Genomic DNA, 12,152 nt, shown 5'->3' on the forward strand with positions numbered 1-12,152 from the left:
TGTGTTTAATGAACTAAGGGATGTCGGTGCTGAAAAATAGAACTATTCACTTTGGCCAGCGTCAGCATCAGCGTACATCGAAGCCAAATCAAATATACCAAGGGTTGGAATCATCAGTGTACACTGGAACCAGGTCAAATATACCAAGGGTAGGTTCATCAGTACACACTCAAGTCAAATCAAATATACCAAAGGTCAGATTCATCAGTGTACACTGAAGTCAGGTCAGATAGACCCAGGGTCAGATTGACCAATGTACACCGAAGCTGGTCAATTAGAGCAAGCATCAGAGTATAACTCACTCAGCAACTTTACACTGGGCAGCAGGATCTTGGACTGTATCTTTCACGTCATAATTTAAAGATCCCCACTGTTCTCAAGTTTTCTGCCCAATTAATCAGTTAGTTCCTTTTCACCCCTGTAAAATTTGCCTTTTTCCAGTCCTACAGCTTTGTTTACGATCAAGTTTTTTCCTTATCTTTTCTGACTGCAAACCTAATTCTGTTATGATCACTGGCTCCTAATTGTCCTCAACAACAACATGCATTTATATAGCGCCTTTAACATAGTAGAATGTCTCAAGGTGCTTCACAGAAGTGTAATCAGACAAAAATTGACATTGAGCCAAAGAAGGAGGCATTAGGACAGGTGACTAAAAGCTTGGTCAAAGATGTAGGTTTTAAGGAGTGTCTTAAAGGAGGAGAGAGGGGAGGTGAGGTTTAGGGAGGGAATTCTAGAGCTTAGGGCCTAGACAGCTGAAGGCACAGCTGCCAGTTGTGAGGTGAAGGAAGTAGATGCACAAGAGGACAGAACTGGAGGAACGCAGAGTTCTCGAAGGGTTGTAGGACTGGAGGAGGTTACAGAGATGGGGAGGGGCGAGGCCATGGAGGGATTTGAACACTAAGATGAGAATTTTAAAATTGAGGCGTTGCCGGACCAGGATTCAACATAGGTCAGCGAGCACAGGGGTGATGGATAAGCGGGACTTGGTGCAAGTTAGGATACGGGGAGCAGAGGTTTGGATGAGCTCAAGTTTGTGGAAGGTGGGAGGCCGTCCAGGAGAGTATTGGTATTGTCAAGTCCAGAGGTAACAAAAGCTTGGATTAGGTCACTGTGTCTTCCTGTTTATTTCAAGGAACCGCGTTCAGTGCTATATTTTTCATTGTTACTCTTAGAAAACAGTGCCGATTGCATTCAGTGAATCCCTTCTCGTTTTGTCCATCATCATAGTGTTATCCAGATATAGGCTATATCTGGATAACTTAAGTTCTCCATTATTACAGCACTGTTACTCCTGCAGACCTCTGAACTTTCAACAGATCCCATTCTCTCCATCTTTCTCAATATTTGATATAGTCTATAATGGCTGCCCAGCCCACTGTTGATCAAGTGATAATGGAGGAACTTACCATGCTAATCAATACCGTTTCTTGCTAGGACTGTGTGGTCCATTTGGATGAAGCAGTTGGAGAGGAAGGAAAGAAATCGCAAAATGGACGGTTTAGCAATGCAGCATTGGGCAGTAACCTTACAGCATAGGGTAGGTGTGAGGGTAGATTTTTCATGTGTCTTGATGATTTGTGTACCATAACATTCAGGAAATTTGAACTTTTGTGTTACACGTGCCTTTGCTTTTTTTTATGAATATCTGGTGTTTTTACCCATGTTTGTAATGCTAAAAATTTTAAAATTGCATGAAACTGTGTATTTGTAGAATAGTCATGATCTGTTTGTTTTCATATCTTTTCCTTCCAGTCAACTCTTACCAGAGTACAGTTCCACCAGTCAGGCACCAGTCACTCTGATACCTCACCCAGTGGCTATAATATGTGAGCCTAGACAGTGAGTGTCAGCAGAGGGCCACAGAGGACATCATGGCCGAATCCAGTCTGGTCTTGGGCTGTTGTCCTCTCAGGCATTTCCAGCAGGGGGACAGTGGATGGTAATCAGGAGTGAAAACCATGCCTCAATATTTTCCCCCTCTGCAGCCGGGGGAGTTGGGGCCAGTGATGGCACCCCTACTGTAAGAGGGGCTCTCTTATTCTATCGTGCAGTACAATTCATTTACTGAGCCATCGGGGCGAGCTGGGCTCCTTTTAAAATCTTTTTGGTGGAATACTACTGCATTACTCATGGGGTTAATAACGCAAAACACTTTAAATAAGTAAAATGAATGGCTGCCCATTGGCTCAATGAGTTTAGTTTAATTTCTTTATATGGGGTTGTTGGAGTATGGAATGCTTCACCACAGGGAGTGGTTGAGGCAGAAACCGTTACATTTTTAAGGCAAAACTGGATAACTATTTGGAAAAAAATGAAACTGCATTTTAGCGTCCAGCTCTGGGCCCAGGCTTGGGCCATGCAGTCTCCTGTTAAGAGCCAGACTGCCCATATGTCTCTCTTCTCCTATACTCCCTGAGTATTCACAGGAAGTGGAAGGGCAAGGCCTCTGACTTCTCCCTCATTCAGAGATTTGCCAATAGATCTGTCAACCAGACTGTCTAATCTCTCTCCCAAGAGTATATCGTCAACAGGCACCTGATGCTGGGCTCACGTGGAAAGAAACATCATCACCTCAATAGGTGTGAATGTTCCTTCAATCTCTAAGCTAAATTTTATTATCTGAATCCTAACCTACATTTCCCAGCTCCTCTGGTCTTTCAATTTAACCCCTCCAGTTTAACTTAATAGTTGCATTTTTAACGTGAATTTCACCAAAATCCTTCTGTGGCAGCGTAAGTCACAAATGTGAAAATGTGCAGACACAGGGAAACAATGTAACAGAGGGCACTCAGACCATGCGGAACCATACTTCAGCAAGACGGAGGGGAGGGAAGAGAATTGGGAAGAAGAAAGAAAAAAAGCAAAATGGAATCAAGCTTTTAAGAACAGAGTGTTGCATTTCCAGTGCAGATCTCACATTTCCTCTGTGATATCTGCATAAAAAAAGTCATAGATTTGAACTGTGGCTTGGACCAAGATTCATTTTTTAAATTAACATTCTTCTTCTTCCTCATCCCTCCTCCTCGATTTTCATGGTTTGTTGTGTCGTCGTTACTGGGCGAGTGAATGAGCTGGATTGCGCCATGCCCTTCGTGCTAATGCTGATCTGTGTTCAGCCAGCAGGTGGCGGCCTTGCGCATGTGTATGTGGCACTGTGGTCTGTTAACTACAGTCAACTGAACAGCTCATCTGAGCACTGATGAAACCCGTCAAATAATGTGGGCTCAGTGAAATGTAACATTCCAGAAACCTTAAACAAGACAGCAGCTTGTCTTTACCTCACTGGTTCAGGTGTTTTTTTATTTCTTCCCTTTCCCTCCCTCTCCAATGTCTTCCCATCTCTACCGTGCTCATGCTGGGTTGCAGTTTCACTGACACCAGTACCCTCCGTACCTCACGTGTCCATTCTTCATGGGTGGGCCTCGGCAATGGACGTCAAAGCTGAGTCCGATCCTCTCCTCACCCATTTGCCAGCGGGAGTCACTGGACAGCGCCCAGGATCCCTGATTTTTCTCCTTCCTAGCCCAGGAATGTTGAAGCCAATTGTCATGCACCTACTGGTGCCCTGGCTGAGGTCAGCTCAAATCCCAAATCCATTGTCTCGAAAATATTATCCAGACAGTTCTGAGTGAGACGCAAAACATGAGCCTAACTTTATTTTTCAAATGCTGACTGAATTTTGTATTTTCAGCATTTTCTGTTTTAATTTCAGATTTGCAGTTTTTATTATTTCTACATACTTTACAAACATTTTTAAATATTCATACACTGTTTTCAAAGATGAATGCTGGTAGACTTTATTGCTGTTGTTTGTGTGCACTATCAGTGAACTGGCGTCCTCTCTGCTTTGAGTGCAGGCTTGGCTTCAGTGGAATGCGATGTTGCATCTTTTGCAGCAAGTGAAGGAGAAGGATGCACGAGCACAGCAAATATACCAGCGCCGGTGCCTGCAGCGATCCCTGCTGGCTTGGCTAGTGTACGTCCAGGTTTGCAGGGACAAGAAGTGCCAATACAGTAAGTTTCCAGGATGGAGGCTTGAGAGGCCCAAGTGCATGTAACTTATGAGATGTTACCTTCTACTGTTCAGAGTTAAAAATTTGTGTCTGTGGCAAGCTGATAAATTCTGGGGCTAATCAGTGTCAATCATTTATAGTGAAACTTGGTCGGACTGTCTCGTTCCAGGTTGGTTGCTTCTTTCTGGAAATTGCATGTGTACGGACTTGAGGTGAGGGCAGGATGGGCTCAATGTGATGCGCGCAGATTGAAAAACTGGTGTCTAAGCTCTCATGAATGCCCTGGTATATTATCCCCCTCCCCTCCGGCCTGTGGAGACTGAAGCCAATTGTAGTGCCTCACTGCTGATGTGGCTGGGATCAGCTAACTTAGCAGTCAGTTCTTTCTGGTCTGTATGGATCAGTATTGCACCACACAGTGCACTTACCCACTTCAACAACAACTTGCATTTGTTCACACCTTTAAAGTAAAAAATGTCCCAAGGCGCTTCACAGATGGTTATATGGAAAACAGAAGCCTAGCCAGGAAATGAGATATTAGGAGGGGCGGAAAGCTTGGTTAAAAAGATTTTTAAAGCAGCGGGAGGGTATTCCAGAGACTAGGACCCAAGTGGTTGAAGGCACAGGCACAATTGGCAGGGGGAAGTATGGGATGTACAAGCGGCTAGAGTCAGAGGAACGAATAATTTGGGGGGTATAAAGGGCTAGAGGAGGTTGTGACAATGGTATGGAGTGATTTGAAATGAGGATTTTAAATTAGCGTTGTTGGGGAAGTAGAAGGAGGGTGATGAGCAAGCATCACTTAGTGCGGTTGGGATACGTGCAGCAACATTTTGTACAAGTTGGAGTTTGTGGAGGTTGGGAAGCCAGCAAGGAGAGCATTTGAGTACTCAAGTCTGGAGGTGAAAAATGCAAGGATAAGGATTTTAGCAGAGAAGGGGCTGAGGTAGGTGTGGAAGCAGGCAATGTTGCAGTGGTTGAAGCTAATAGTCTTTGTGATGGAGCCTGAAGCTCAGCTCAGGATCAAACAGGATGCAGAGGTTGCGAATAATCTGGTTTTTCCAGGGAGGAGGTGGAATCTGGCAAGAGAAGAGAGTTTGTGGCAGGGGGGCCAAAGACGATGGCTTTGGTCTTCCCAACATTTAGCTGGAGGAAGTTAAGACTCATCTAAGACTGGATGTCAGACATGCAATCTGACAGCACAGAGGCAGTTGAGGGTCAAGAGAGGCGGTAGAGATTTGGGGGAAACGATTCCCTTGTTTAATCTTTTTAGTGTTAGTTGAGCAGGGAATGATGGTGCTGAGTAATGGACTGTGTCAGCATTGAGCTCTTTCACATCAGATAAATTAAGGTGCGTCTGCAGGATAAAGGCCCACTCTGTACAGGTAGGATGTATTGGCCTTGGAGGGGGTGCAGTGCAGGTTCACCAGAATGATACAGGGGTGTAGAGGGTTAAATTATGAGGACAGGTTGCATAAACTTGGCTTGTATTCACTTGAATATAGAAGATTGAGGGGTGCTCTGACTCAGGTGTTTAAAATGTTAAAAGGATTTGATGGGATAGATAAAGACAAACTGTTCCTCTGGTGGGGAATCAAGGGCGAGGGGACATAATCTTAAAATTAGAGCCAGGCCTATTAGGAGGGATATCAGAAAGTACTTTTTTACACAAAGGATAGTGGAAATCTTGAATTCTCTCCCCCAAAAGGCCAACTGGGACAATTGTAGCTTTCAACACTGATAGATTTTTGTTCGGTAAGGGTATCAAAGGATGTGGATCAAAGGGGTAAATGGAGTTGAATGGCGGAGAAGACTCGAGGGGCTGAATGTCCTACTCCTGTTCCTCTGTACTGCCTCAGCCTCATAGGAGGATTCCTTTGTTGCATCAGTGTGACATTTTCATTTTAGACCCTAGCCATCCCTGTGAGCTCCCCAGTTAAGTAGCCTTTTGGCCATGGCAAACGGACTTGAGACTTGTCTCTTCTCCTCCCCTATGAAGTACCTAGCTTACTATTTTCGAGGTACTTCCAACTAGAGTGTGTCGGTTGCTCAGTGGTGGGGCCCGAGAGTGGCTCAGGGCCATTCCTGATCGATCCCAATATTTCTCAATTTGGAGTCCGTATGGGACACCTGCTGGTATTAACTTCCAGTCTGATGACCCAAGTCCTCCCTGCACTATCCTCTACTGCTTCGCCCAGCCCCATACCAGCGGTGCGCCTTTGTGTGTGCATGTTTGTGTGTGTGTAGCAACACAATATGAACATACACAGTTTAAAACAAATTGAAGCGGTGAGCATTAACAGGGCCATCGTGTGTCCGTACACTGATTGTAGCACTGAGCTGTGGGTGAATGTCTTCTGAACCTTTGACGGTTTCTGTAAAATTTGAAGAATTCCCTTTACTCTTCGCTTGCTGATATCACATGACTTCCTCGGGTTAGAATTACCAGACACACCTTTTTTTTAAATGACCAGTCTTCATTTTTGAGCCTAGAAGCTAAAGCCTGGATTTTGATTGGCGTTGCATTAACAAGGTTGGTAACGCATTTAAAATAAAATAAATGAGGTCACCACTAGTGATAAAGTAGCACAAATCAGAAAATCCAGGCTAGAGTGTCCTCTGAGTCAAAGGCAGGCAAATGGAAGAGATGTAGTCAATTTTGTCTCTCTATTCAGTGTTCGAGACTGACACCGTAATGGTTAATAGCCATTTGACTTTATTTAGCACAGGTCAGAATCAATACATTACAGTATTTAAGCAGTAGTTTACAAAGCACAGTTGACAATTATATTACCCCATTGTCCTTTGGGTAGAGGCCAAGACTGTTCCACATTCCCTCATGTACGTAGTCTCGTTCTCATTTACCCGCTAAGTACCTTCTTTTCTGTTCTCTACAACAAGCATGAATTTTGGGCTCTTCTTTATAGTAGAAATGATGCCTGATGATTGACAGGTGTTAACCCATTGCTTTCCCTCATCTCTTAATTACTCAGTGGGCCAATGGGGGCCTGCCAACAGTGGGCCCTGGGCTGGTGATGTTCACATACCCAAGGGTTAACTCCTTCTAAGTTGGAGATCTTTGATAAATCACCCTATAGGCTCCGAAAGTGACAAGACATACCTGGTTTCAGCATTCCAGGGTGTCTGGAGCAGTGGGGGATTACCCATATGTTCTTCCATTAGTTTGTAACAACAAGATTCTAATGGCATTTATTGCCTGCAGCTGCAGTAAGTTCATTTAAAAACAGTAACTTCAACTAAAGTTTTAACTAATTAATCTTTTTTGAGCCTAGTTCCCCATAATGCCTTTTAAAACCTGTATATCCTTACAGAGAATTCATAAACCAGCTGGGACTTGACTGACTATTGTAGCAATCGTTGCGCAGGCACGCACGGAACAGCAGACCTGACCTCTGACTGTAGACAGTCTCCACATCACTGGCCCCTGAAATCAAAGGAGAATCTGCAGAACAGGCTCCATGATTGGACTCCAAACTCTAGTCAGGCCCCATCCCTACTCTTCAGGAGTGTTACTGAATCAAAGCGAGAGCAATGCCTGAAACGCCACCTATTTCCTCATGCTCCTAAACTCTAAATGTTTAAAATGCTGACAGTGAGCAGCTGCTGACGGTTCTTTGTCCATTCCTATATGTGTGTTAACTGCCTCTCTGGATTCAAGCTCCTCTGCATGTCTGACTGCTGCCTCTCTGACCCACTTATCCCCTATCTCCTCTCCCTCCTCTCCCCTGGCTCAACCATTCATACACCTCTCCTCCTCTGATTCACTGTACAGTGCCCCTATCGCTCTGCAAGCCCTGCCAAACCCATATCCTGCATTGTTCCAGCCTCTTGTCTCTTTTGACCTTACCTATCGCCAGTCTTTCGTTGTGCCCACAATGACTCTCCTGAGTTGCCCCATTTCCTTCTCCTCGTGTTTATACTGTTCATCCTACTCTCTTGGGGTGTCATGCCCTTTCTCATTTCCTTCCCACTAAGTTCCTGGGTTCCCATTCCCTCCATATTGCCCAGTAAAATGTCTACTCACAAACAATGTCCTTCCCATCACCATTTCATTCTGGAAGAGTGCACATATCCTGGACGTGATCAAAACCCTGCTCCTCAGCAACTCTTTCTTCTCATTGTGCCAGTTCCACCCAATGGAGGCAATGTGGCACTTGTCTCCCATACTATCCCATAATCATCCAGTAGCTTCACCTTTGAATGCTTATTCGACCCACCTTTTCCACCACTCCTTCAAGGTCCTAATCATCACTGGCCCCCAGCCATCCCTTGCAGCGATCTCCACTTCTGTCTCCTTCACTGAACGATGACTCATCCTTGGCGACTTCTCACAACTGCTCCTATTTCTCTGCTCTGATCTCCTCCATCAAACTCTCCCTTTAGATAAACTCTCCTACCCATAGTTGATCCTTCAACCCTCTTACCACTGGACCCTCCCCACCTCTAAGGTCACAATATCAATCCATTTCATGTCACTTTTTTATTTTTCTTACAATATACATTCCCTTGTCTGCCTCTAACCCCTCCATCCTCTTCCCCTGGAGTAAAACTAACCCGTAACATTGCCCCTCTAATTTTAAAGGCTGTCATCTCCACACAAACATAGATGGTCTCCCAACCACACCGTTCACTCTGGTGCAACAGCCATGGGCTGGTGATTGGGCACATAGGATGTGTGATCAGCCTGCCTTTTCAGTGCCAGATCTGGCTTGACAACCTCAAGCACTCCTGTCCTCTCGCTCTTCTCCCCTTCCTGCCTCTGATAAAGGATGTGAGAAGCTCATGGACTACACAGTTTCCAAAATTGAAGCCATTTGCTCATCAGGCTCATTTCCATGAATCTCAGTTCTGAGCCCTTACTGACGCAACTGCTCAACTTCTCCTTGGTTTCATGAGCGATGGCACGTCAATCTCTCCCTAGTCCCAGGCCCCTTTTCCATCCTTTACAGAAACATTGCCATTACTCTCCTTTTAAAAAAAAAAATTAATGTTCAACTCCTTGATCTTCACAAACTAACTGTTTTCCCTCCCTCCCTCAAGTTGAGTCTCAAACAAAATAACCTCCGTGCAGAGAGATATTTATTTACCTTAGTTAGGTGGACCACAGCTCTTTACCCATCCCGATTGAAGCATTTTGATACGGTGATATGCCTGATAGCCCTCTTAGTATTAGTGCTGTCTTTGCTTCCCTCTTGCATTCTCTGCCATATAGGAGTAGCTGAGCAGATATACACAGGTTATGTTGTGCAGCAGTCCTTCTCCTCTTGGCATTCGGCCTGGCGTCTTCGAAGGAGCATCCGTGCACATGAGAACCACATCAGTGATTTAGCCAGGAGGTGCACTCTGCGGAGGATATTTACCCACTGGATTCACTGTATCCTTTCACCCTGAAGCCCATAGACTTGATTCTGTTTAGCATTGCTGTGTTACTAGGGGCGAGGTAAGCCACTCACTCATACTTCTTCAGGTCAATGAAATAATTTTGTTACACTGAAAATGTTAAAATATAGATTAGCCCTTGGAACAAGATGTAAAGCAACATTACTAAAAGAAAGAGAAAAATCTGTAATAAAATCAGGAAATGTGGCAAAATGTAACCAGAGGACACAGATTTAAGGAATTGACAGAAGAGCCAGAGGTGTGATGAAAAATATTTTTACGCAGTGAGTTGTTCTGATCTGGAATGCGCTGCCTGAAAGGGTGGTGGAAGCAGATTCAATAATCACTTTCAAAAGGGAATTGGATAAATACTTGAAGGGGGGGGAAATTGCAGGGCTATGGGGAAAGAGCAGGGCAGTGGGACTAATTGGATAGCTCTTTCAAAGAACCGGCACAGGCATGAAGGGCTGAATGGCCTCATTCGATGCTGTAAGAATCTACAATTCTATCATTCTATACCTCAGTCACCATGCAAAAAGAGAAGACAGGTTGAGGCTTTGAGTCTGCATCTTTCATCAAAACTACAGGTTAATGGCCTGAGGGGAGACAGCTTTGAAAGGGGGTTTGTAGTAACTACAAGATCACAAACAGGGGAAAGAGATAACACAGACGGTGAAAATCATATGTTTATTCTTTAAAGCCCACCCTCACCAAATACATCTATTTCTGGATTTCTTACTGCAGGGAAAGTATTTGAAGGACCGCAGCAGCTCTCCATGATGATGCTGACGATTGATTATGGATTTTATGTAAAAAAAAATTAAAATCTTGAAGCATAGATCTGAAAAAGGAACTTTGCAATCTTTCTATGTCAACCCAAAATGGTCGGAATGCAATCCACCATATCAGCTCCTGGCAAGTGGAGTGAGACCACCTCAAATGGGGGGTGGGTTTATGCTGCTCTGGCTTCAGATCAGTTGCAAAACTGCAACCGTTGCTAAATTAACTTTAAAACATTTTTAAACAGGTGCAGCATTAAGGTGCTTTTTAAAGTTAATCAAAAACTTTTTAGTGTTAGCAAAGAGTTGACTGTCCTAACAATTTTAGTAACATTTAGATGGTGGTCAGTCGAGCTTTGAATAAGGAAGGTGAGGCATAGCCAGCAGTATAACTGTATTGCACATCACCCAGGAAGCTATAATATTACAATGCTATTTGACACATGGACATCAGAATTTAGTGAATACTTTCAATCTCTCTACATTGCTGTATTGGGCTAGGTTTATTTCTCTTTATGTGGAGATGCCGGTGATGGACTGGGGTTGACAATTGTAAACAATTTTACAACACCAAGTTATAGTCCAGCAATTTTATTTTAAATTCACAAGCTTCCGAAAGCTTGTGAATTTAAAATAAAATTGCTGGACTATAACTTGGTGTTGTAAAATTGTTTACAATATTTCTCTTTAGGTTTGCTGTCCATCTCTGTTAAAGCTGTCTTTTTTCTTTTGCACTGTCAGTTTGTCTTTGAAGCATTAAATGTTAATTGAATTGCATATGAATTTCTTTAACTTCAATCCAGATGTTGCTCTTAGTGCTGAAATGGCCAAGGTGTGTAAATTGGCAGATCGTCACTACCAGCGGCACCTGCTGGTAAGGCATAGCAGAAAATCTAGTACTGCATTGCTGTTGAGTTTATCCCAACTGTGCAAGTATGTAATTGTTTTATTCAGCTGTGAGTTAGTGTCCCTCTTGTCATCATCAGCTTATTTTGAGTTCTGGACTGATCGAGTCCTCCACAATCCAGTTACAACTGGATGTTTGTAAAATATGACAATACGGTGACGCATTACAAATATTTGAACACAAAAGTAATGTTGAATTTACTTCAGCTCACCTAGAACTCTGATTCCTACATCCTGTCCCATATTAAATCCGACTCACCTATTGCCTCTGAACTTGCTGACCTCAGTTGGCACTCGTCCCCAGTGTGTTGACTTCTAAATCCCACTTCTTGTTCACAAATCCCTGCATGATCCTTTCTGTACCTTACCTCTGCAGTCTCCACATCTCAGTCTGTACAGTAGCTCTTTTGAGTCTGGACTATTGCGCCTCTCCCTTCTCCTCCTGCTCCACCGTCGGTGGCCGAAGCATCCGCCAACTTGGCCCTGCACTTTTTCTTCCTGAGAATTTTCTTCCCACCTCCTCCCTAAAACCCACCTCTTTGTCCATGCTTTGTTATTTCCCATGACTCAGCCCCCTCCCTAAATGAAGCACCTTGGAATGTTTTGCCACATTTAAGATGGTATACAAGTGTTTGTTCTTCGATTACTTTGTGTTGCTGGCTGAAGATTGTGCATGGTTCCCGGGGCAAACAGCACTGAACTCGGCTTTATTTCACTGTAACGTTGATTTCTTGTATTCCATTTTAAAACTTTCTTCTCTCTCTTCTCTTGCTCTCTGTCTATCTGCCTGTTCTTCCCATGTCAAGTAACATGGGTAGAGCCTTTGTACTAACTGAAAGGAAATACACCGTGGCCCAGGGTGGCTTCTGTGGGATTTTATTTCCTCTTCTTGTTTCTGCTATTTTTAAACTGATATTCCTGCAGTGCCACTTCCTTCTACACACAATACCTCAATGCACAATATACTTCCTGCACTACCGCTTTCTTCTACACACAGTACCTCAATACACATCGAGATACGTCGAAACTACAGTCGGCCATTCAGTCCAAC

At 43.9% G+C, this 12,152-nt stretch overlaps 1 protein-coding gene across 2 annotated transcripts in view; it reads left to right on the plus strand.

Annotated features, from left to right (window-relative positions):
- The window catches only part of sfi1 (SFI1 centrin binding protein), a 126,785-nt gene that overhangs the window by 31,897 nt on the left and 82,736 nt on the right, over positions 1–12,152 (plus strand). For both annotated transcript variants that reach the window (XM_068005502.1, XM_068005504.1), the window contains exons 8-11: positions 1,438–1,540; positions 3,861–4,017; positions 9,250–9,411; positions 10,999–11,069. In XM_068005502.1, coding sequence (XP_067861603.1) covers positions 1,438–1,540; positions 3,861–4,017; positions 9,250–9,411; positions 10,999–11,069 — 493 coding nt within the window. The remainder of the gene's footprint in view (positions 1–1,437; positions 1,541–3,860; positions 4,018–9,249; positions 9,412–10,998; positions 11,070–12,152) is intronic.

The sequence above is a fragment of the Heptranchias perlo genome, chromosome 25, assembly GCF_035084215.1.
Source record: "Heptranchias perlo isolate sHepPer1 chromosome 25, sHepPer1.hap1, whole genome shotgun sequence".
NCBI lineage: Eukaryota > Metazoa > Chordata > Chondrichthyes > Hexanchiformes > Hexanchidae > Heptranchias > Heptranchias perlo.